Source organism: Alligator sinensis, unplaced genomic scaffold (assembly GCF_000455745.1).
Source record: "Alligator sinensis unplaced genomic scaffold, ASM45574v1 scaffold111_1, whole genome shotgun sequence".
Lineage (NCBI taxonomy): Eukaryota > Metazoa > Chordata > Crocodylia > Alligatoridae > Alligator > Alligator sinensis.
The window spans coordinates 1381537-1408620 of NW_005841875.1; the positions used below are offsets into that span (position 1 = coordinate 1381537).

General features: G+C 42.3%; 1 protein-coding gene across 6 annotated transcripts; it reads right to left on the reverse strand.

Annotated features, from left to right (window-relative positions):
• Positions 1-4011: 4011 nt before the first annotated feature.
• LOC102378108 (F-box/LRR-repeat protein 21) lies at positions 4012-26314 on the reverse strand. Of its 6 annotated transcripts, none has more exons than XM_006017189.1 (7): positions 26237-26314; positions 22266-22364; positions 19993-20132; positions 13217-13672; positions 11330-11452; positions 9940-10111; positions 4012-6290 (listed from the first exon to the last, which is right to left on the reverse strand). In XM_006017189.1, exons 4-7 carry the CDS (start codon positions 13583-13585, stop codon positions 5647-5649), a joined length of 1308 nt encoding a protein of 435 aa, XP_006017251.1. In that variant the 5' UTR covers positions 13586-13672; positions 19993-20132; positions 22266-22364; positions 26237-26314; the 3' UTR covers positions 4012-5646. The 6 variants fall into 6 exon arrangements, with proteins under 6 accessions (XP_006017251.1, XP_025051814.1, XP_025051815.1 ...); XM_025196029.1 differs by having other exon boundaries at positions 22266-22361; positions 26237-26273; XM_025196030.1 differs by lacking the exon at positions 26237-26314 and adding an exon at positions 25672-26084.
• Positions 26315-27084: the final 770 nt, after the last annotated feature.

Sequence of the window (27084 nt, forward strand, 5' to 3'; positions counted from 1 at the left end):
ATCCTTGCCAGAGCATCTGTGTTGGCAGCTACTGTTTCTCCCCAACATGCAGCTGCTGGACCTGCAGAGCAAGAACAGGGATGCTCTTTGTGAGAGTTTGCAACATTTCAGAGATGATGTCAGTCTGGGGGTTGAACATGCATGGTTGCACAAGGTAAGTAGGCTGGGTGGGCCCTGCCATGGGCAGATGCTGGCTGAGCCCTCTGTCCCTGCTCCCTTCCCTGTCCCCTCTCCAGGCCGGGCCAGGGCTGGCAGCTGCTCTGGCAGCTCGACCTCATCCCTTCTCTATAGGTCAGGCTAGGGTTACCATACACGTGGGATTTTACGGGCATGTCCTCTTTTTGGGTCCTTCCATCTCCATCCAGGCAGTTTTTTAAAATATCAGCAAATGTCTGGGATTTTGCTCTGCCTCTGCTTTCCCAGCAGCTGCAGGCAGGTAAATGTGTGTTTGTGTGCAAGTGTGTGTCCCAGCTGGGACACAAAGCTGGTGACACCTCCACCCTCCCCCAGCAGTCCTCTTCAGAGAGGCAGCCCAGGGCCAGGGCCCCCACCACACAAGGCCTGTGGCCCAAATGTGCCCCTGCTGAGAGTCCCATGATCATGCAGTGACAAGCTGTTTAAGTGCATTGAGGGGGCCCCGACTCACAACGCCCTGCTGTTGCTGATCACCAGGATGCCCCAGGCACAGCTAAGCACCTGGTGCAAGGTCCTGAGCTTTGATGGCGCCCCAGGTAGCCCTGCACTTCCTTGCAATGTATGCTGCTGCATGGAGAGGTACCTCTGCCTATGCTACAAGTCCCTGACCCCCGCAGCATGTGACGGGCCCCTGGCTGCCTGGCTAGAAGGACACGGCTGCTCAAATTCCTGCACTGCCTTCCAACTGCCTGCATGCCAGGGGCAGGGGATGATGATCGTGGGCAGGAGGGGAGTTTCACATGTAAGGCAGGGGGAAGGGGAGAGGGCGCCCCCGACTGGCCAACATGTCAGGGAGCCCCTGACATACAGCCTGGGGGCAGAGGTGGCTGCGGTGCCCCCTTCCTCCCCCCTGCTCAGGGCTTACCAGAGGGGTGCAGGAGGCAGTCCCAGCTGCTGGGCTCTGAGCCTGGCAGCAGTGATGTGGTTCAGCTGCCTGCAGGGTCCTGGGGTGTGGAGGCCTGACAACTGATCACACAGGCAGTGGCCCCCTCCAGGGAGCAGCTAGCCCTGGGTGGACAGGAGGCCAGCTGAAGAGCCATCTCTGTCCTGCAGCTGGAGGGACTTTTAGCCATGTTGCTCTGCCCCAGGCATGAGACTGGGCCCCTGCTGCTCTGGCTGACTGGGAACAAATTTACTTCCTGTCAGCATCTACGTATGTGCTACTGCACGCTACATCTATTCCCTGTATTTACAGGTAGTAGGAAACTGCTCATTAGCTTATTTTACAGCTGCTGCGCACAGTTAGATAGTGACACCTTACTGAGCAGTACACATTGGTGTACTGCATAGTAAAGCATCACGTTTGCAGTAGAGAAGGTGCATCTACATGGACTCAGGAAAAATCTGAAATATGAAAAATATTACCTCCCCACCATTGTTCTGGCAGCATGTTCTGATTTTCTGTCTGCCCTGAGGGTCCAGTCATTTCAAATGAACTAAAAGGTCTTGCTGTACGAGGGATAAAAAGAAAAGTGGAGGGTAGCTAATTTTGCTAAAACATCCCTGTAGCAAAACTCTCTAGAGACCCTGACATAAAAGTGAGCATTTTTACCTAAACAGAGGTAAAAAGTTAAGGAAATGGCAACTAAGAGGGAAACATTTTCTGTGGCGCTGGGTGAGACATCAATTGAGCTACCAAACTCGTTGAGCTGATTGGAATAACTCGTCCCTTATCAGAACCGTAAGGTAACTTTGCTTTATGTTCTTATTTTAAGTGAAGTTCCTAAAAAATCCTGTAACATTAGTGGACTTCTGGGACCATTCTCTCAGAAGTATAAATCCAGTACTACAACAAGGTGTAGCACTAGCTGTAAATAGAAAGCTCCAATGAAGACATTACCGAAAAAAATCAAAGAAAATTAGTATTGGAAGGGACCTCAGAAGATCACATCTAGTCCAACTCTCTGCTCAAAGCATGACCAGACCCAATTATATCACCCCAGCTAAGGCTTTGTCTAGCCAAGTCTTAAGAACCTCCAAGGATGGAGACTCCACAACCTGTCCAAGTTAACCTGTGCTTTACTACTCTCCTAGTGTGGAATTTTACTTAGTATTTAACCTAAACTTGCCTTGCTGTAACTTGAGATCACCGCTCCTTGTTCTGTTATCTGCCACCACTGAGAACCAACTTTATCTTCCCACTACTAAAAAGGACCTGCAAGAATGCAAGTGTAGCACATAACTATGGAGGGGTTTCCCAGTCAAAACATCATACTTCAATAATAATCAAATTCTACTCCTTAAAACAGAAAAAGCAGATGATTGATGATGCCAGATAGGCACAAGCCTGCCTTTCAACCTTTACTTCTCAAACTACATTCCTAAACCTACGACTACTAGGAGGTGCGATGAGAAAGCAGTGCGTGAAAAAATCTGGACGCGCCACGTTCAGACTCCTTCTCAGCATCTGCACCTTACTACTATGTGATAGGATACTGGGCTATATGGACCTATGGCCTAACTGAACAAATGGAGTTTATGATCCAGTTTGTAAAGCTGTACTTTAAAAAGTTTGTTCATTCTTTGCTAATCCCAGTTTTATTATTAATAAAACCATACAAAGTTCAATATTTATACTTTAACAAGTTATACGCAGAGAAAACCAAGTTGAATGTGTCAACCAAGTTGAATGTGTCATGCCCTAAAAGAAGATGGCCTGATTATATTATAATCGAGCATTGTTCAAGGTGTTATCTTAAAAGAAGTCTTTAAAATGCAGAAACTCCCAAATTTAAAGTCTTATATGACAATACTTTAGAGCTCTCAAAATAGCTTCACTAGAGTAAGACTCCAGGAAAGCAGTTCAGAGGCATCCAACACCTCTCACTCAGATCTACTCTCTCTGAACCTGGATCCATACACTGCACCTCTTAGCATCCTTTAGAGAGCTATAGGGGGATCTCAGACATGCAGTCCTCAACAGCTTACGCAGTACACCCTGCAGTGGGCCATCACCATCCGTTACATCCAGGAAGAATGTGTTTCAGAGAAAAAGATGCCATATGGAACTTCTCGGGAAAATAGGATTATTTATACATAAACCTAAAATAAAGCATGGCGGTTAAGTTACTTATCTTTAGTGTTCAAAGCAACTGGAAAAATCAATCCTGGCCAAAAATAGATTCTTATGCTAGAATCAGCCTATTTTTAATTTTAAAAATACGTAGTCATTACAAACCACGTGTTTTTGCCCAAGCTATTCAAGCAGTCAGAAAAAAAAATTAGATATAAATCTTGATCATAACGGATCTAGTCCGTATGGCCTAAGATAACATGATTCTTGAGAGATTCTAGTCACTTTTGTTTGAACATACTAAAAAGATATAGGAAAAAGTGGAACTCAGCTGCTAGCCACCCCACCCCCCTCAAAAAAAACAACAAAGAAGTGTCCTTTGCTATCACAAGTCACTATACACTAAATAAATTAACAAGAGAGTGAGGCGATAAGGTGCAAGTTGGGCAAGTTTCACTTTAAGGCTTGGGGGGATGGGGGACTAGCACTTTTTTGGTTCATTTCTTTTTTGAGAGACGGCACTATGACTAAGTTTGAGAGGAAGCAGAGATCAACTAAAATCCTACAATTTGAAAGTCTGCTCATCCCATTCTCATCTCATCCTTTAAAAAAAAAGAAAAACCTAAACAAAACTTAGTTTTCATTTTAAGAATAATCACTGGGAATTATACACCCCATTCTCACCAGATACTGTTAACTCACAAGTCACACAAGTGAAGTTTCCTTCTACACACCATTGCACACATGCATGTGCACACCCCCCTGCCATCCCAACATTAAAAACAACTTGTAAAAATATCAAAACTTGTTTGATTGATTTATTAAATTTACAGTTTAAACACACACATCCTTAAAAAAAAAAAAAAAAGCAAATATTGTAACCTAGTTTTTTTGTTCAAAAGTAGATGGTAAGCATCTGACTAACAAGCAGAGCCTTTTACAGTATTTTTCTCGTGCAATAGGTAAAGACATTATTCATCAATTCAAAACAAATATACTAGGTGTTGTCTTAATTATCTCCTTTACTTTAACATTGTGTACAGATCCTAAAACTATTGCATCCTAGAGAACAAAGGATTTAGCTGATACCTAAACTAAGGTTAGTTTTGCAATAGAGAATTTAGCTTAACTGGGGAAGTGGCTCTACTTAGATTCTGGTTTGATGTAACAAACATAATACTGATAAACACACTATACAAATCTCCCTGTTGTTACAAACCGGAAGGAGGAACAACTGGTAAGAATTGTAGGTGCATATCATACAATGCACTACGATTCACATTCAAACAACCAGGGTAAAACAATGATCACAAAAATACATGATCTATTTTGTACTAACCCCCTCACCCTTTCCCAAATGAAGGGTACAATCTCCTTTTCCCTTAGAAACCATTTAGTGCCGACATGTAACAAAAAGTTACACATATTAAACCTAGGAGGCCAGATATACTCCAAATACATCCTTCCCTCCTCACCAGCATGCTTCCACACCAGTGGCAGGGATGGTATAACCATCTCTATGCCAGGCAGGGAAAGTCCCCAGGCAGCATGAATGGGGGCCAAACTCCAGTGAGTTTAGTCTGTAAGTTAGAAAACTTGTCTTTCACAACAAGTTTAAGGCACTAACTGTGCTCTCGTTACTATTCTTTAGGTTCTGGGAGTTTCCAAAGTGCTTCTCTGCCAGTCTAAGAATTAAACTATTATGAACGCTTAGGTACACCAATTTTAACAAAAAGTATATACACACACATTACCAAAAAAAGGTTAATAAATACGTAAGAAAAAAAGAAATGAAATATACAGCATGGCATTTATAGAATAACTTACTGTTATAAATAAAAAAGTGGAACAGTGCAATTTAAAATCTAACTTTTCTGTAGTATTAACCCAGAGTTTACGACAATAAACACATATATGCAAGATGTTAAAATAGGCTGAAATAGGTATGCTCTTCTAGGATGCTGTTATGACAAGCATTTGTTGCTACATGCTTCAGAAGAAATAATGAACAAGTGTGGAAAGTACGGGGATAACCACTGCCCCTTTCTGGAGTATTCAGGAATTTGTTTAACATCCCAGCCTGCAGTATTTGCTCACATACTCAAGTTCTGAACAGTCTGATTAATCACCCCAGAAAGACTAACAGTAAACACATGCAAAAGGCTTCTACATAAATTTGGTCATTCTGTTCCTGTGTCACAGAAATTAGAGCTTAGTCCACCAGGTAGATGAAGCACTCGTAACCCAGAAATACTTTCAGGGTGCTTGCTGTTATTCTAGTTAGAAAACAGAAGTGTCATTTTCCATCATTGCTCTTTTGTGCTTTATTTTTCTCCCCACGTAGTTCCTCATTTCAACTGAAATGGAATATTTGATGTTCCATTTTTAGAGTTCCTTATTTGTATCCTGATCCAATCCGTTCTGTCTGCTTCTATAATTTACCATGTGGGCATCATATCTGGGAACCACATTCTTCCCAGGTGTTTGGAGACTTCAGAATGAATTTGGTCCAGGTTGTAATCATTGTCTGGAATTAGTACTTCTTCCATGATAGAAAGTTGGGTAAGCCTGCCTCCACACATCTTTACAAACTCAATAAAGCCTCTGCAGGTTACCTCACATTCCCCAAGCCCCATGGCTGTTAGGTTTTTACAGCGTTCGGCAATACAAATGAGTTCATCATCTAAAGGTTGAAGTCCATTAGCGCATACCACTAATTCAATTAATCTTGGACAGTTCATGCCAATACGACCTAGCATGGCTTTGCTTACTGCGCGACCAAAATAAAGGTGTGTAACAGGGGTTTCCTCTCTGAAAAACGCATCAAATTCTTCCTCATACAGGAAAAAATACATCACAATATTGACTTTGGGAGAATGCTTTACAAGTGCATCCCAGCTTTGTTTTTTAATGGTATGAAATTCAACCTGTCCAGGATTTTCGCTCACGACGTCTATGCGCAGATGCTCAAGGTTAACATGTTTCTCACTTGAAAGAGCGAGCAGCAGTTCATCACTTAATATGTAATAGTTCAAAGCCAGCTCCCTAAGGCCGTGGCACTGGTCTGCAACACACAGAATTCCTAAGACAAAAAGGGAAAATTGAAATAGGCATGTTTATATTCCTTGGGGGAAAAAAATAAATACATAAATAATTATAAAAATAAAAATAAATAAATACACACACACACACACACACACACACACACACACCAGTCCCAAAACATTTAAATATCAATTCTTCATATTATTCTTCTATATTCGTTTATTGTAAAATGTACTACCCAAATACTAAACCGGTACATTGTGGTATTTATTATTCAATTTAGCAAACCCACATCTCATAATAGAACCCTAATGCCTGTGCAAGTTATTTTTTTTTGGATTTGGCTCAGATTCCACATCACCAAGAGCCACATGCTTCTGGAATCCATGTCATCTCTGCATCTATGGCTTTGTCTGCTGCTTCTGCCAGGCTTAAACTTTTTAGAAATGATTTTGATGGCCTGTTAGTGGATTCCCCCTCCCACCCCGACTTACTGACCAGTGATTAGGACACATTGCCTTCAGCGAGCTGTTCTTGCTTTAGGCAAATAATCAGTCCCAAAACATTCTCAATATTCTATTCCAGTGGCTCCCAACCTCAGGTTGCAACCCAAATCAGAGTCATGGGGCGTCTGCCCCTCACTCTGCCCTTCCTCCATGCAGGGCTCTCACCAGTGCTGTGCCCCGTGATTTCGGCCTGGCTCGGGCTCTGTTTGCACCACTGGGCATGAGGAGTGAGTTGGTGGCAGGGGTGGCTGTAACAACCAAGATTTACGGTCACAGCAAAAAAAGGTTGGAAGCCACTGTTCTTTTCCATAACAAGCCCAACAGTTGCAAACATTTACCAACATCTTACTCTACTAATTCAGAATGGAAGTTAGCCTACCCCATCCAAGGGTGTCATTACATGAGAAGGTAGAAACCCCAAGGCATGAACCATGATCACAGAAATATTAAACTATTCACAAAGAGTAGAGAAAGTGTTCTTGGGGCACATCATAATGTGGAAAGCTCTCAAATTCACACCTAAACAGCCTCTAAATTTAGTGCAAAACCAGACTTCTACTTTGAAAATTTCCTAAGGAAATACAGAAGCTTCTTATTTTAGATTTCATTTCCCTTGCTTGCTTTTTACTTTTGTTAACCCAAAGTGCCAGGCACCTCAAACAACAAACTGAACTCAAATTTAGAGAGAACTGTAAAAGAACCATTTACTAACTTTCATTCAATCAAATCTGTAGTGACTGAAGGCAAGGACAATGAACAAGTGCTAATAAGGCATATCTCGAGATAATGAGCTGCATGTAACTGGGAGAAGACCTTGGACTGCAGAAGCTGCAGCATCCTATGTTTAATAATGGTGTTTGCACATCTGAAAAAGTTAAACTGCACCCGTGACCTACAAAACCTGATGTTTACTATTAAATGTTTACTGTTAAAATTCACAATAAGAATCCTATAATTTAAGGATACAGTGGGCCTATCTACATGAGACGTTTAATGCAGAGCTGCCTAATTAACTGTGCAGTAAATGTCTCAGCATCTGTGTGTCCCCATATTAGGCCACAGCAAACTAATAAACTGCAGTAGGTTGTACTTGTAAATACATGTACTATCTTGTAAATACATGTACTATCCTGCTGCAGAGTTGTTTTTTTGTAAGCAGGAACACGTGTGTAAATGTAAGCAGCAACACATGTGTAAATGCTGACCCAGCCACTGGCTGCACTGGAATTAATCCAAAGTGAGAGAGAGAGAGAGAGACAGACAGACAGTCTCAGAGAGACAGAGAATAAGGAGTTTCCAGAGGCAGACATGCAGAATTTGCCACTGTTATTATTAGGCATTTATACAAGATCAATAGCACAATGGCATTTCTTGCTGCTTTCTGAACTAGAGGGTAGGTATGGGAGTGTGTGTAGCTCTCTATCTATATCACTATATATCAATATATCTATATTCAAATACATGCACACAAAGACACAACAGCTCTTACTCCCTCCACCAAAAAAAAAAAAATTATGAAGGTCCTAACTAACTTCCCCAGCTGCGATCAAGCAACCCACTGGACAGGGTGGATAAAAATCAAGGATTTTTTTTTTAAATAATAATGGATTTCTTTATTTAATTGTATTTTAAATTTTTTTAAGATGCTTTAAAAAAAAACAAACAAACAAATTAAAAACTATCTTTATATAAAGATACGTTAAAGCTCAAAAGATATTATCATAGACTAGGGATTATAACATCTAATTATATACTATTTGAGACAATATATTTATGTAACCTTTTTAGAAGTTTTATAAATGGGTCACAACAGGCCACGGACTAGATTAAGAGCCCAATCATATGGGGTTCCCACAGGCTCCTCTACAGATTAGTAAAGACTAAAGAAAACCACCCTAGCCCAATGGGACTCAGTGCTCAGTCTAGAAGATCCCATTAAGCATCTCTGTGATGCTTAGTTTCAGTTCTCAAACTGTGGATGTGTGTCTCTACAGCTCATAGGCAGTCATGATTTTTTCAATACATGTGATATTTTTTATTAGACCAACTAAATGGTTGGAAAAATTGTTCTTTGCAAGCTTTCGGGCACAAACACCCTTCTTTAGGCATAGAGAGTTTGTCTCCAGATATAACATCCTTAACAGCAGTATATGGAAATGAGAGATAACAGACCTGATTACCCACCCATCAGCCCCATTGTCTCTCTGCAAGTTTGGGTACACACAGTCAAGCCCTTTCCTTTCTCTAAAAGTGCAAAGTTTCAAGAAGTTAAATGAATAAAGAATATCAAACAAGAATGCACTTTTTGTAGAAAACAATGATTAAATCGAGGCTTCCTGGCCAGTGATTTAAATACATTTGATTTAAACCTAATCCACTCTGCCACTGGCAACAGCTGCTTTAAAAATTTGCTGCACAAGTACGAAGGAGCAATCAGGTAAAGAGGCTTCAGTGAAACAGGAAGCAGCAAGATGGGAAGGCAGACTGCCAAACATTGAAGGCAGGAACCGTTCTCAATTGCTTACGAAAAGGTCTGTACTCTGAAACCCCAGGAGGCAGTAGGCCTGGATCCTCCTCCCACCCTTTCTATGGAAAGGGAAGTGACAGTTCTGAAAAAAATGGGGCAAGACCCCAGACAAGGGAGAGGCTGTAGAATGAGCAGCGGGTCTCCTGAATAATGTAGATTTAAAGTACCTGCTACTGTGGGGGAAGGGGAGATTTGATATATTTTCAAAATTAGACTTAAAACTTAACTTAAAATAAAAGGCTCCTAAAGGGCTCATTAAAGCTAAATAAAGTGTCAGTCACAGGCAATAAAGAGACTTCTGTGCAAGACCTATCCACAATGGGGTGCCAGGGACGTTGGAGTCCTTTGCAATGACCTATTTATTTATTATCATCTGTTAATTCCTATCATGGCTTTATACTTAATCTCGTATGGTACTGGTGGTTTTTAAGTTAACCGATCCACAAAATGACAACTGCATACGCAGAGTAAAGAGACACAAGTAGTGCATATCCATATATTAACTGACAGTATTGAAAAAGTATTCTCAAAACAGAGATGCTGCATGAGAAATTTAAAGGAGGAAGATAATCTATCAGTGTCTGAAAACAGGTTTCAGAAATTGAAGTGTTACTAGTTTACCACTTTATTTTTTAAATAAACTTACTACTCACCAGCGGGTGACACATGAGGACAGCTGCTCATTTTCAGTAGTTTTAGAGTATCACTGTTGTTAGCAACAAGAACCTTCAAGGAAGGATCATCAACTGGGGTGTCATCAATCTTGATGGATGATAACGACTTCGAGTTAATAAAAACTACTGTCAGCGCTGATGCAAAGTGAGTCTGTTAAGAGAAAATGGATGGAGAAAGTTATCCTTCCTTAGGTATATTAGTAAGCTCACAGTATAACAGGAAGGACTTCCATATGAAAACAAGAAACAAGCCCTGCACTACGTGTGCAGGATTATCTTAATCAAAGCCTTATATTGTGTGTTGAAGTAGTACTTGGCTCTCAAACAAGGAGTTATTTTAATGTTCATATTACCACAGTTCTTCCCCCTTTTAAGATGCTATATAAACAGCAGAGTTATGTTAACTGCTCAGTAAATCAACTCCTGCACTATTATAGATGTGTTTTGAGGTTCTGCATTTGTCAGTTTAATTACCGTAATAAAATTTTAAGTACATCCACTAAAGAACCTGCAGTGACTAGAGTATAACAACAGAAGAGTGCGTATGAAGTTAAGGGTTTTTCATCATTACCCAGCAAGAACTGAACTATGATGAGTCAAGGATTAACATGCAATGAAGTGGAAAAAACCATCATAGGTTGCTGATGAGATACAAAACCAAAACGATGTTTACCTTCCGTGAAATTAAGAACTCCAGCACATTATCTCTACAGTATTTGTTTCCAGCACACACTCTTTTTAATAAGCCTTTTTTTCAAAAGAAAACCCACAAATCCGCTCAAAGTGCCACGTGCATCACAGATTTGCAGAAGTTTAGGGCTGAAAGGGCCCTCGTGAGATCGTTGGGTCCAGCTCCCTGCTCTGAGCAGGAAAGACTGCTGGCATCAAATATCCCCAGCAAGGTGTGCGCCCATCCTGAAGAGTGATGTTTGGTAGGACAAAAGAAAGTTTCCAAGTTTGAGGAGAGATCTACTACTGCAGTATTTCAGAGGTCCAAAAGCAGCACTCTAAGCACTTTAAGGACTATCATCTGTCTACCTGTCAAAAATGTGCATTCATCATAACCAAAATTCTGTTGTCAAGAACTAGCAGAGCTCTCTCCCTTTGAGGTCCTGTCTTAGCATCCATTGAGCTGGCTCAGATCTGATTATATACACATATGAATATTTTAGTTGGTATCAGTCAAATATAGCATATACTGTATAAGTGCATGTGAAACTTAATTTTAGAAAAAGACACCGGATTGATAAAAATTTGTATTGTGTGTAATTTAGGTGAGTCAATGAGAGCTTTTCAATGTAATAATACCCAAATAGCTTATTAATAGTTTATATACAGTATAAACATTCAAAAGCGCATAAAATATTACCTTGCAGACATTCATGAAGCTTGGCTTGGCAGTTGAAATCAAACCTAATGTCTTGATAGAACAATTCACCAACTGTGAAAGGATGTCACAGGCTGCTTCTGCTGACTCAGTGCTACTATCAACCTAAACGACATTTTAAAACCCAAGTAAATGTTATTGTTTTTTCCTGGGGTGGGAGGAAGGGGAAATTACAAACATACGTGCACAACACTTATGACACTGAAGAGTGTGTATGAAGTTGCTCTGTATCCCCTTAAATTTTATGCATCTTGTAACAAACAAAGTGGTAATTCTGAAGGGAGGAAAAGGTCATGAGAAATTTTTGCCTGCAGGGGGTACTACAATGTGTGATTATCCAAAACTGTTCTGACAGTCCTGTTATGATGCTTAAGCTTAACACCCCATCTATCTTTGCCTTGCCTTATCTATCCGTTTCCTCTTGCTTAATGTCTCTATTTGCACACACACAAAATGATGAGTTTGTCTGAAATTAAGAACTGATTTTTCTTCCTTGTACCTACCAACTTTGACTTAGATTTAAGTGGATTATTCTTTAAAAATAACAAAGATAAGCAGAATTTAACCACTTGTGAGCCACCTGTTGGCTAGCCCTGGGCTGGAGCAGCGAATAGGTTATTCCAGAGACCTGGACTCTATTGTCAGTTCCAATGTGAGCCTGCTAAGTGACCCTGAGTAGATCACTTCACCTATCTCATTTTCTCCAAAAAGTAAGAGTGTGAAGTCCTCCTGCTGGGTAGGCCCAAGATATCCAGTGTGTTTTACACCATAACTGGATGCAATGAATGATTATATATTAAGGGCAGTACTCAGTGATGAATTAAAGTGTTAACTACGGGTCAGCTACAGAACTGGATCATAAAATCTAAGAATGCAATTACGGAAGAAGATTAGCAAGAGTACTGGGGGCAGGAACTTCCAGATTTAATCCTGGCATTGACAGTAATCCCTTCCACAGAGAGGATCATTCTGCACAAACTCATCCTTGTAAGAAAGCCCACTTACAAACCTGAGTTCCCCTAGAAATATTCCAACGCAGACTCCACTATTTATGAAATGTCTCAAAAGCTATTTAGAGTTAACAATTAAGTGGTTCAGTAAAGGTAAATCCAAGCTAGGGGAGTACTCTGAAAACATGAAAATCACCTTTCATAAATAAAAATGACCGTACTGTTTCTTAGTTGTCACTATTTCTTTCACCTTGACATACAAGTATTGCATCTTATACTCACTTTTGTCCTTTTCATGACGAACTTCAAAGCAGTAGGACTCTTTGATATAATTGGAATGCACTTGGCAATTGGATAACTAGAGTAGAGGGAATCCTAGTATCTTTGTTTCCATTTTTCTACACGTAAGAGTTATAAAATATGACCTCCTCCTTGTCAGCAATGGAGGATGTGTCTGTGCATGTCTTAGTGTCCCTAATATCAGATTACGTACCAGGGACAAAATATGTAATATTAATCTTATAGGGAATTTCAAATGACATATCTGTGCTGTAATCTTCTCACAGAGTGAGAGGATAGCTATTTCTTATAGCAATATAATAGCAATACTATTGCTTTAGAGCTCTCATCTAACAGTCAGAGAACAAAATGCAAATGAAAAATAGGAAAGTTATATGAAGCTAATATTGTTCATACCCACGAAATAGTGACCACCATTTAAAAAAAAAAACAACAAAAAAAACATTCCAAGCAGTCATTTTTGGAAGATATCTGAGCAAGTAACTCGGAAGATTCATACTATTTTCTTTTTAAAAAGATACATCCAACACATCTGTTTAGGATGCTATTCTGCAGCCAAACAACTTACAGAATGCCAAACACAGCTCTCCTATAAAACGAGAGAATGGATCCGCATTACCTTGAAGCTGACATACTGCAGATGATTAGCATGTCTCTTGATGATTTGCTGAATGAGATCAGGGTGAGTAGACTTTAAGTAAGAAGTAGCAGACTGGGTAAGCTCAAATTCAAACTTTCTCCAGAGGTCAGGAATGTGAAAAACTTCATTCCACCTTCGACAAACAGAAGATGCCCATGCACGATCTACTAAAGGCAGAAACTGAAAAATGCATAAAAGAATGTGATGTGGGAGGCTTCCCCAGTCCAAAGTTTGCATGTGTGACTTGCTAAATACTGGTCCATAAAAACAGGTCCTTTGTTTTTTTGTTTTTTCTTCTGTTTGAAGAACTGGGTACTCAGCTTTAACTGCCTGCCTGGTTCTCTTCATTTTGAAAGCAAACAATCTCAGGTACTGCAACGGTTTGACGTACTCAAATTACAAAGCTTTCGGAAAGTTTTCAAGTACTGCAGGTCTCTAGAAAGTACAGAAGATCAAAAAAAGATGCCATGTTAACAAAGTCAAGTACAGTCAATTACCATAAAATAAGTCTGTGCTGTGACACAACCAAACTACAGTAAGGATTTTATTTATTTTACATAAGACTGCACTCAACAAGAACAAGTTCCCCAGATCCAATAGCTATTTAAGGGTAGTTTCTTCCCATAATATTTTAAGTATTCCATGTGTGTAAATTTATACTTCAAATAAACTTAGAGTGTCTAACTATTGCAATTAAGCAGGCCCAAACCAATACCCCAAATCAATTTATTAAACCAGATTTCTTTTCATCATCATTTGAGGCATACCACCTATTCATACTTTCTCTTTCTTTTCAAACGCAATGATGAACCTGCTAAATGCTATGCCAAGTTTGTCCCATAGGCTTGGTCAGTACAGAAGGCTGCAAGATCTTGCATTTGTCCCATGAGAAAGCTCCTCGTCCTGGGATCTTACAGATGTATAAGCCCATTGTCCTGCTTCAAGTCCCTCTGAAGAATAAGGGATAAAATGTGCTAATGCTTTTTCTGGGAACAAGGCTGTGTCCCCAAGGCTACGGCAGGTCACCGCCAGGCTCTGACGCACCACGCGCTGGCACAGAAGCAGTAATGCACATTGAAAGGGTGATGTGTATAAACGATTAGCTTGAGTCATGCCTGTTTTGATCCAGGTCAATCCCCGGAACAAATCAGGCCAACCTCAAGTAAGAGGTCTATTTACATCCTACGTGTCACAGGATTTTGCAGCATGGAAAAGTATCGCTCCTGCGCTGCATAACAGCTTGTGAAAAGAAGTCCAATTCAAGGGACAGCCGTTACCTGCTTTCCTTAAAAAAGGCACACAGCACATGGTATTACCACACTAGGGAGCAAGGCAACACACCCCTGATGCCCACTAACAATATTAGGCAAAGAGAAGAGCTTTTGATTTCAGGATATGGTTTTTGAATCATGGATGACCCAAAACTTCAACGCTTCTGAAATACCGTTTTAAGGTTATTAAAGACTCTTCAGTTAGCATAGTGGTACCAGACAAGCAATTACCAACATTTTACATTTCTGGTTTACTACCAGCAGAGTTTGTAAGGCTCCTACATGATATTAGACATTACAGATACAGGCTGCTTTTGAGCACTAACCAGTCAATTCCAAACTTTCAGGAAATATTTTAGATGTCTTTCAGAAGAACTATCGGTTCTGGGGAAATACAAAGAACCTCAGCCATCTGCTTACAAGAGCTACAGCTTTAAACACTTCTGCAGGTGTCCACAGCTCAGAAGACCGGCTGATACAAGCACAGACCAACATTAACAGTAAGAAACCCGCTCATCTCTGCACCTTCTCTCAGGAAAGTTAAGCCATTTTAGAGTCAAAGCATTACCTTCCAGAAAGGAAGATACATAACAGTGGAGGGAAAATGGTCTAAACAAAGCCCCTGGCATGCAAAGAAAAAAAAAAGGGGGGGGTGGAGGATGATGGTATGGTTGAGTATCTGGCATGGGGACAGTAAGGGCATTGTAGTGCACCCATGAAAGAGAAGGAAAGAGGAATGGAGCACGCAGTAAGCTTCTGAGGGGGAAATGGAGGGAAGCAATGAGCTCGCCCTCAAAAAGCTACATAGGCAGCGATCCCATATCTTTACAAAACACAGGTGTGGCATACGCTTCATAGAAGTGACAAGCCTTGCAACAAGCTTACAAACATCAGTTTAGTTGAGAAGTAAGGATTAAAGGTAACTGCCTGAGCTAGAGAAATGCAATCTGTTTGTAAACTAGAGGTGCAAAGGTCTAAAAGAAAAAAAACTGATTCACTTGTTATAGTACTCCTGCTCTCTGCAAATATATTCCTAGCATCTGACAAAGTAGGCTGTTGCCTATGAAAGCTTATACATTTCTGAACAAGTTGGTCTGTAATGTGCCACCCTGCTCTCCTTTCATTTGCTGTAGACAGTGAAACTTCAGGAAGAATTTAGGTTATACAAGTAGGATTCTGCAAGCAGAGGTCTGAATATGGCATGTGGCTTTCAGGCTTCCAACAGAAAAAGTATAAATAAAATGTTGAAGTGTCATGTAGGGCCAAAAATACATCATGAAGAACACAAAACTCCTTACAGCTTCCCTTAACAGGAAAACCATGAAAAATTATGGCATTGCATCCGGCTCCCAAAATTGCATTGCCTATTTCTAAATATTTAACACATAACACACTGAAAAACGAGATTACGGAAATCAGATAATTAATCCAACTACACAGAGGTCAGTCCTGGCATCTCTTTTGGAAGGGAACAAATATGACTCCAAGATTCGTGTGAAAAATGGTGCAATTCAAAAATATATTGAGCTGTATGGATCAGTCCCCATTATATACTGATTGTTTGTGTGTGTACTAAACAGGAAAGAAACCACAAACCACATAAAATTCACGAAGTCGCTGCTATCTTCTACAGAAGTGAGCCATAGATCACGTATTCAAACTATGAATGGCAAAAACTTTTCCAACAAAGTCAAGTATAAAAAGAGCCATTTTTTAATGAAAGATTTAAATGTCAGTTTTGCAGGATACTATAAGAAGTTATTGATAGCCAACCTCAACAAGAGAAAGAATGTGGTTTTGCTTATCAACAAAACTACATCTGGAAAACACATGAACTCCCCCATGTAAGATAGGACTGTCTTTGTCCTTGAAGTTCAAGAGTTTTATAGTTTCTTTTAGCCAGTGAATACATATATGGTAGCACTTAAGCCAGCAAACGCTTTTTATATATACCATGTACAGAAGGAGACTCAAGTCTCAAATCTGTAAAAAAAAAAAAATTCTGCAAAAAAAGAGAGAGGCCATAAACTGCTTCCTGGATTCACTGGAACAGAACACATGGAAACAGGATTAAATTACAACTAAAGATACAGGCTGGATATTAGAAAACTTCCCAAGAAGGCAGTTCAGTTGTGGAATAGATTATGCAGAGAAATCACGCAATTTACAACACTAGAGTATGTTAGAAGTAGGCTAGAAAAATGTGTCAGAAATAGTTTAGGTATAGTTGATCCTGTCTTGGGGCAGATCAATGGAATAGGTGACCTCTACAGATCCCTTTTAGCCTTGAAGCTGCTTTAAATCCTTTCATCTTACTTTACTTTACAAGGGATGAGGATCTGGTCACCGTCCAATTAGCCAGAATCTTTTTAAGAAAGTCAACCCCATACAATTTATTCCTGAAAACCTTTTCCAGAGTAAGTGGAAGAACTGAAAACAAGGTTAAGATTAAAATGCTTATAGAGGAGGGTAAACATGCATCCTACCCTAACTGCTTAAACATCTCCGCCATTTCTAGTCCCAAGTAAATGTAAATAAGTGCATGCAAGATTTAGAAACTAGACTTGTAGAAACCACTGATGGAAACTAGTTTCAATGAGCAGCAACAAGGCTGTCATGTGGTGGTAGCTCTTGTGTCTATAGCAATGCTATTCAGGGGGCTCCCATATTTGTTACACTGGAAAGACTGCACCTTCTGACACAATCTCTTCCATGCATGCAGCAAGCATACACTTTGCACCATCTACTAGGTTAGACCAACAAGGGACTAATCCTGCAGGCACAGAAAAGGACCATCCCAGTACACATAAAAAGGGGCAAAAGAAAAGAAACCCTCTTGGTGGAGCAGGGAAATCCAGGAGAGCCTGGAGGGAAAAAAAAGAGGCCTACAGGCTGTGGAAGCAGGGGGCTGCCACCACAGAGTATACCTGCTTGGCTCGAGTTTGCAGGTAAACAGCGAGGAGAGCCAAAGCAGAAATGGAGCTTAGGCTGGCAGCAAAAGTTAAGGATAACAAAAAGTCATTCTTTAAGTATATAAGAAGCAAAAAGAAGGTGCAGGGTAACTTAGGGTCTCTTTAGGATGAACTTGGGCAACTGGTAACAGATAGGATGGCCAGATTTCTCTGCATCCGCGTTTCTGGACACAAATACAAATACGCATCCCATTGGGACCTTAGGTAAGCCCAGTATAGATACCAACCCAGCAACTGTTTGAGCTACCTAGTAAAGGGGCACCTGGAGGGGCTGAATGTATTTCAGTCAACAGGTCCTGATGATCTTCATCCTAGGGTACTTAGGAAATTAGCTGGAGTCATAGCAGAGCCGCTGGCACAACTGTTTGACCACTTGTGGTGCTCAGGACAGGTCCCGGAGGATTGGAAAAGGGCCAATGTGGTCCCTATTTTCAATAAGGGGAGGAAGCAGGAACCGGGTAACTATAGGCCAGTTAGTCTTACCTCTATCCTTGGCAAGACCTTTGAGAAAATCGTTAAGGACTACATTTGTGGGGGACCAGCGGGTAAAATGATGCTAAGGGGCAATCAGCATGGGGTCATAGCAGGCAGATCCTGCCCGACTAACCTGGTTTCATTTTACGACCAGGTCACAAAATGCTTGGATGAAGGAATAGAGGTAGATGTTATTTACTTAGATTTTAAAAAGGCTTTTGACACAGTGTCACTCCCAATTCTTATAAATCAACTAAACAGTAGTGGTGCAGATTATTACACAGTCCAGTGGGTAGAAAATTGGCTTATGGGACGCACCCAGAGAATGGTTGTGGACGGGTCGGTTTCTACCTGGAGAAATGTGGGCAGCGGAGTCCCCCAAGGCTCTGTCCTGGGACCGGTACTATTCAATATCTTCATTAGTGACTTGGACGAGGGAGTAGAAAGCACCCTATCCAAGTTTGCTGATGACACCAAACTATGGGGGGAGGTACACAAACTAGACGGCAGGGAGCGAATCCAGACACATTTGGCCTGGATGGGGAAGTGGGCGGAACAGAATAGGATGCAGTTCAACAAGCATGAGTGTCATGTATTGGACCTGGGGAAGAAGAATCATCAACACTCCTACAGCCTGGGAGGTACCACTCTAAGCATCACAACTGCAGAATGGGATCTCAGAGTCATAGTCGACTCCAAAATGAACATGAGTCACCAATGTGATGAGGTAATAAGTAAAGCTAACCGCACCCTTTCTTGCATAAGTAGGTGCATCACAAACAGGTCCAGGGAGGTGATGCTCCCCCTCTATGCGACACTGGTCAGGCTGCAGCTGGAGTACTGCATCCAGTTTTGGGCGCTGCACTTCAGGAGGGATGTGGATGGCCTGGAGACGGTTCAGAGGAGGGCCACTTGTCTGGTTAAAGGCCTACAGAAAAAACCCTATGTGGACAGATTGGGAGACCTGAACCTCTTCAGACTCCACCTCTGTCTCCTGTTGCGATCTCATGGCTGCCTATACAAACTCTTTTTTTTTTTTTTTTTTTTTTTTTGGGGGGGGGGGGGGGGGGCGGGGGGGGGGGAGGGAGTAGGGGATACAATGTTTACCAGGGCGCCTGTCGGGGTAACTAGAAATAATGGCCACAAACTGGAAGAGAGCAAATTCAGACTGGACATCAGGAAAAAATTCTTTACAGTGAGGGTTGCCAAAATCTGGACTACGCTTCCAAGGGAGGTGGTGCTGTCCCCTTCCTTGGAGGTGTTTAAAAGGAGATTGGACAGACACCTGGTTGGAGTCATCTGAGCCCAGCACTCATTCCTGCCCGGGGCAGGGGGTTGGACTCAATGATCTAATAGGTCCCTTCCAACCCTAACATCTACGAAACATACAGCATGCTCCTTAGCACAAGTCTTCTCTGCTCTCTTTCAGACAAGCTATTCCGAATTTGCAGTCAGAGCAGGAAGTTTTTCCTTCTGGATGTCACACGGTTACTGGCTACACAGAAGTGGTAAGGGGAGTGGAGGGGTTTGAGCCCCCTGTATCCCTATCCCTGCCTGAGGAGATGTAAGTGTTTGAGCACCATGTATCCCTATCCCTGCCTGAGGAGATGTAAATCAGTCTGGCCCTAAACAAGTCAAAGGCCTAATTACTAAAGATTAAGTGACCAGATCATGATTGACATTTTGCTGGCTATTTCAGCAGAAGCCAGTCTATATGCTCATTCTATCTTTGAATTATTCCATCTACTTTGGGCTACTATAAGGTCAATAATGCATGTATGAAAGGCAGCTTACACAGATAATTGTCCATCTTACCTCTTGAGCCTAGGTAGGGAGTTTGACAATGCCCTATGTTAAAAACAGAAACCTTTATTTTGGATCCCTGCAAGGTTCACAGCATATATAATTTTGATTATGTACACAACCACTTCTTACATAGCTTAAAATATAATACATTTCTGCAACTGAAGCAAGTTATGGTCTACTTTCCAGGTGATACAAAGGTAGCCTTGAGTCAGAGGTGCACATGCACACATACCTCCAAAGAATGTGGAAGTTCCTGTCTAACACCAGCACTTTTCTGGTGTCTGGACATCCATCCCATTTCTGATTCATCCTGTACACGTGAAAGGATTCCTTAACCAGAAGGCAGGGAGGGGTCCCAGAAGATGAACTGACCTGTGAAATCATTGACCAAAGAAAAGCTGATCTGCAAAATCTGGGAAACTCATATGAAGAATTGAGCTGAATTTCCAAACTAAGGCTGTTATGAATAGAGCACTCAGCACTTAAAGGTTCCAGGTTAACCAGAATGACAATCAAGTTAGCTTTATGAAACACTATCATTTGAAATCTACAACTTGACTACTGGAAAGGTCCCAAGGTATTACCATTTTGGAACCAATATCCTCCATTTTGGAACTATTCAGAACTTCAGTTACAACAGTGACCTTGTTCATTTATGATTTAGAGCTAGATCCTTGGATAATAAATCATCTATATCAGGGGTGGGCAAAATGGCTGATCTGGCCAATAGCCGGACTCCATTTCCCAGCAGCTTCAGCCTGCATGGCTGGGGCCGGTCTCCATGGAGACCCCAGCAGTAGGGGGGGGAAGCTCAAGGCTGGGAATGCCATGGAGACCAGTGGCAGCCCTCAGGGTAGGGGCCTGCTCCGGAGCTGCTGGGATCTTGCGATGGGGACACTTTGCTCTGGAGCCAGGAAAGAGCCATGATCTGTAGCCTACATGCTCTGGGCAGGGATGTGCAAGCAGGGGATCGCGGCTATGCCTCGGCTTCTTGAAGCAGCGACAACCCTGCCCTGCTGCAGGCTCTGCCAGCGTGGCTGGTTTCTATGGCAACCCCAGCCTTGAACTGTCCCAATAGCTGCCGCTGGAGTCTCCAGGGAGACCGCCCCAGCCATGTGCAGGGGCAGCTGGGAAACGGAGTTCACTGCCAACTGGATCTGGCCTGCAGGCTGGACTTTGCCCATCCCTGATCTATATGATGAACAGTACCTACACTTTTTAGTATGTATCAAGCCATTCAGTATTGGTGCATGTCAATTACTGGCACAGCTTTATGTACAGAAAGAGACTGGTTTCATGTCTCAGATCTGCTGCTGCTGCTTCAGATCAGTGGTTCCTAACCTGTAGTTTTCAGGCTACGTTGCCCATGAGACCTACTAACCTTGCTTGCAGCTGAAGAAAATTTTGCTTTCTTCAGGTGACAGGAGGAGCAAAGTATATTGCACATAACATACTTGCTCAATACTGAAGCGGCAATAAGCTGGGGATGACCACTTTGGATATCAGTTTGGTCATTTAATAATTTTATTTTACAGAAATCTGTAATTTGTTTCAAACAAGATTCATTCATGCAACTTGAAATCACTTCAATCTAAGAAAAAAAAAAAGTTGATAATTTAGTTCCAATGTCATAATCTATGCTTTATGCTCAATTATAAGGCCTCCTCTGGGATCAAAGCGGATGTTCTGCAATACACCAGGGTCACAAGGTAGGATTTTCTCCCATGTCCATGTGACAAATGAAGTTCCAATAATGAAACTAAGCCTCCAGATTCAGTTACAAAGGTCTGAGATATCACTTGAGGAAATCTGAATAAAAAGCTGTAGCAAAATGACAAGGTACAACTGGCTCTTCTGGAATAAAGTGTAATGACTATTTGCCTGTTTTGCTCCATTTAAAATCAAACCCAGTTCAGTAGGTACTTTACAATGCAATATTTGAATTAAACCAAGAGCAACATTGAAAAACTATTAGTCCCAACCCATGGGGCTAGGAAATATTTTTGTGAGCAGAGATCTTTGAGTTCTATGGCCCTTGTCCTAATTTCTGCTTCCAGTTAACACCAAGTACATAATCAAAGATTAAACGGATACATTAAATGCCAAAATCATCAAAACACCACAAGCTGTAAAGCATGGTGGAAATGGGAGACAGAAGCCTTTCATGTCCAGGCAGGTAACAGTACTGCTCTGCTCACACTGATAAGAGTCGAAGAGTGGGGAGCTATGCTTGTCGCATGCTAAGAAACCAAAAATATAGGATTTATAGACCGCATCCAGCAAATTAGCTTTTAAAATATCAGTGTCTTTCAGTTACAGTAACCTTGTGTTACTTGTGCACACCCAGTCTTGCAAACAGTCATCTTCCAAAATGTTATCAATTGCAGTACAGTACAGTAATCTTTGTACAAGATAACTGACAGAAAAAAGAACCCCGAACGGACAATGTGCAGGCAATTCAAACCAACTTAGATATAATAAGTCTTTTTTAAGCAGCTTTCTTACCCAAAGAACAGTTCCACGTTATAGTGGGTAGAAGATGAGCAAATCGAGGGAGATGCAGCCATGGAGCACTCACAAGCATCCGTCCGCTTTCACTTCCTTCTAGATAAAATGCCACAAAAACCTGAGTTTAAAAATGAATGCCAAGATTCCAGTGCAACAGTGAAGAGGTAGAGTAAGAAACTGACAATACTGTCAAACTTGGCCTTCCTTGAGGCTTCTTCTATAACATCCTACACTATGGTGGAAGTAAGGTTGAGTGTGTCATCATATTATCATAAAAGTGCTCATTCATACTGCAAATTTCACATAAGAAGGGAACTAGGAAGGCTAACCATAAAAGTAAGGAACAAATGTTGCAAGTAAGAGTAGAGGCAAAACTGCATAAAGGAGAGAAAACAACTCCTTAGCACTTGTTAGTGCTCTTATTTATTTAGCATAGGTACAGAAAAAAAAAATGCCATTTGAACTATGTAAATGAAAGTCACATGAAGTACTGAAGTCACTAGGTACATGGGAAGGAGAGCAACCACACAATTCCCCATCCCTTTTCCTCTTTACTCATCTAATTAGACCCCTCCATTGTAAGATTTTGGTGGTTCAATATCCTCCATTTTTAAACAGCATTAAGAAATCCTATAATCAGATCAATAAAACAGTTGTATGCTATCACAAAAGTACCCTCTCATGATGCATTATGTTTCTGGAAAACATTAAACCCTGACTCATCCCTTCTGTCCTATTTTCAGTACTTTATTATTTGTCCCATCATTGCTAGGTTTGAAAAAAAAAAAACAAACCTCCAAAAAAATAAAAAAAACACCACTAGTTCCTTAAGTCAATTATTAGATTTGTAGTCAACTTTCCCTAAAAATACTCATGTAATTTAAGGCTGTGTTAAAAAAGTCCTACAATTTCATCTTTGGTGGTTTGCTTAGTAAAATTTTAATTGAATGTGGGCTCCTGAGTTTCACAAAGATTTCAGTTGAGTAACTATAACAACCAGATACTTAAGATAACCACAAACTGTAAGTCATGATAAAATAAATTCCTCTTATTGAATACGCTGAGAACCTTACAGTAAAGATTTATCTAAAAAATTTTTCAGTTAATAATGGTTTGTGTTTGTATGTCACAGGCATAATTACGGGAAAATACACAGAAAGTGCCTGAAGCTTTCAGTAAAAGAACCCCTGTTGTCCCAGTGGCTTCACATCAGGTAACTAAGGTCACAATAAATAAATCAGATAATGCCATCTAAACAGAAATGTGACCAATTAAGGGGGAAAAAAGCATTCTTAAATATAAATTAAAACATACGTAATTATTGTGTTAAATGCAGCAAATCCACTATTATGCTGAGAAAACAAAACAAAGTAAGAGGCTAAGGTAAACCCAACCGAACTTACAAAATGTAAGATCCAACTGCCAATGACTGATAATTGCATAAAGTTTAGATCACTTCACAGACTAAATTGTCATTTAAGTGCAAATACTATTATGTTGAACTGTTTTGATTTTACATTTAACAGTTACTTCTTACTCTAATCAGACTAAATATTTGACTTATATTGCTGCATGGTAAAATATTGAGCAAGTACAGAATCAAAGGAATGCAAACGTAAAGCCATTTTAATTTCAAATGGGAGATTTCTTCAAAGCTCCTGGTAGTGACACAAGCACCAACCCGGGAAAGAATGCAGAGCTGGGCAAGCTCAGCCTATTGTACACCACAAGAAGGACTTATGGGAAGCCGTCTGTGGAAGCAAATTGCTAACCGTACTACATGAACAGGTGTTTAATAATTGCCATGTTAAAACAGCTTTTGGAAACAGGCATGCCCAAAGAGATATTGCACAAACTGTTACAGCCCAATGGCTTACAAAAGTTTGAAAAACATAAGATCATTACACCTGAAGATTCATGGACTTAATAAAACTTGATTCGGAGATTCAATGGCAAACAATGGTGGAAATAATGAAAGAGATGTCTACTTTCTCTTTAGTTAATAAGAAATCTCCAGATCCAACTCACTCTAGCTGGATATTTCAAGTCTACCAAGTATTCGATCACCTAACAACTTGCCATGCATCTTCACCAAAAGCTATGCTATGCCATTTATCAGAAGCGGTATGTGGCACGGACTGTTTTATTCAGAAATTCATCTCCCCAAGGCAAAACATCAGGGGTGTTTTCTTCATCTAAAATGACTGCAAGTTTCTTAAAAGTTATGCACGCAAATTAAAACTCTGTTACTAGCTAAACCAGGACTGGGCAATTATTTGGGCTGGAGAGCCACTTAAGGAGTCCTGTGTGGCCCCAGGCCTATCCACTCCTCATTTACCATTGGGGGCACCAGACAGTGGGCACAGTCTCCATGGAGACCAGCCAGGAACCCCCCCAGGCAGGGCATGCTCAGCTGGTGGATGGAATGGGGCCCCAGGCAGACAGGGAGCAGCGTTCACGGTGGGTAGGGACCAGGACCTGGGGCAGAGCTGTGATCCGCTCCCTGCATGTCCCTGCCTGTGCAACTGACACCCATCACAGGGACATGCAGGAAGCAAACTGCAGCTCGGCCCCAGCCCCATGCTGTCACTACCCTGTGATCCCGACCCCAGGACCCAACTCCACGCCAGCATGAGGCCCCAACCCATCCACCCAGCCAAGTGCACTCTGCACACAGGGGTCCTGGGCCAGTGTCCATGGAGACCCTGCCTGCCCACCCGCCCATCTGGTGCCCCTGCAGTGGGTGCAGGGTAGATGGACTGGGGTGCCCAAACAACAGGGCCAGGGCCGGCAGCAGCAATGACGCTGGCAGTGGCAGCCAAAAGGAGCCACTTTCACAGGGGCTGCCAGGAAGCTGAGTCTAGCCACTGCACTGCCCCTGCCCTGCCATGCACCCGGGAGCAGCAGGACCAGCTGGACCCAGGCTGCCCCCAAACCTCGGCCAGGCAGGGTGTGGGTCAGACAGGATCCCTTGGTGGAACAGATCCCACCTGCAGCCTGTATTTTGCCCACTGCTGACCTAAACCCTACCATAACAACATGTCTTCCAGCAGCCTGTTTAATCCTGGGTGTGTAGAAATTAAGCACAATCAATAAATACATTTTTACAGGATTACAAAGGCTAAACGTAGCATAACAAAAACCTCCTCGCCCGTACTCAAGAGCGTCCCAAAAGAAATCCTGAACACTCCCTAAATCGCTCTGGCTTTGTACCTGGCGTAAAAACTGACGGTGTCAGACTGGATGGCAAAGCAAACAAACAGCCAAAAAAACCCCAACCCTGTGGTTTCTTTTCCTATTTAAATATTTGAAGTGACATAAGGAGCTACAACAGCAGTGAGGTTTTGAGAGAAGCAGGGACAGTTTTAAAACGGCATGTGAGAGGCGGGCCTCGCTGCAATACCTGTGCTAGAAGAAAACATCCCGACGTAGCGAGTTCGTGATAAACCTTGACCGAGTAGATGCGCACACTGAGATGCACGCTGACACGCACACACAGAGATGCACGCTGACACGCACACACAGAGATGCACGCTGACACGCACACACAGAGATGCACGCTGACCGTGCAGGGGCACGGGAGGGGGGTGTTAATCACAGGACAAGCCGTGGGCGCCCCTGGGAACACCCTTTCCCCAAAGGGGTCTCTGAGGAGATGCGTGCAAGGCCACTGCACGTGTCACAGACCAACCAAAAACGCACGCTGCTCAACGTGGCTGCACCTACTCCGGCGTCTCGGTCTCCACAAGGCCGACAGCTTGAGCCAGGGGCTTCCCAGCCCCGCGTGCAGGCCGAGGCCCCCTGGGCCGTTTGCATTCAAGCAACTGCAAGTCAGGGCTGCTGTTTCTTCATCAGATTTTCGTTTCAATCTTTTAAGATTCAGGTGGGGGAGCCCCCCCACCGCAGCCCAACCACCCCCCCGCGGCTCACGGGCCCGCCTCGCCCCCCTCCCGCAGCCCCGCACTCACCGCGCCGGCCCCGCAGGACGCTGCTGCCCGCGCGCCGCTCGGCACTAACGGGAGCACACTGCGCAGGCGCGGCCCGACACGTCCCAAAGCGCATGAGCTTGTTGTGACGCAACAAACCTCGCCCGCCCAATCAGCAGTAGGAGAGTGCGGGGCGGAGCCATGCACGTGCGGACGGCCGCCATTTTGTGCCGTGAGGGGAGCGAGGTGGTGTGAAGGCGTCTCCTCAGTGTGGAGCACGCCAGGCCCGTGGCTCTCCACCATCACGGTCAGTGCTGGTCCCAGGCTTCACCAGCGGTCTCCAGCATGTAGACGTGGCCCAGCAGGTCGGGCCGGGCTCAGCCAAATAACAGCCGCCGGGCATGCTCCAACTGCTGCCTTGAGCGCGGTGCTAGCGGGAACGCCACATTCCCCGGTGGCCTCGATTTTGAAACCGAGGATTTCTATAAACGGTGCTGGAATGAGGCGTAAGCGACATGGTAGGGCCTCGCAAGATGAGGGGCCTCTAAATAAGTCCAAAAAACTGGATGTTTTTATTCTAATATGACAAGAACATGCATATCTAGGGCTCCACAGTTAAATTTGCACCAAAATAACCACCGTTCATCTTTCAGGGGCGTGTGTGGTAGCCATGTTGGTCCGAGATGAAAAGAAACATGAAAAGTTGCGGTTCCAAAATGCAACCTTTTATTAGACCGATGGAGATGTTGCAGAAAAAAAAAATCAAAAATATTTTTTTTCCTGCAATGTCTCCGTCAGTCTAATAAAAGGTTGCATTTCGGAACCAAGAGTTTTTGCATTTGGAGACATTGCAAAAAAATAAATAAATAAATAAATTTTAAATTTAATGA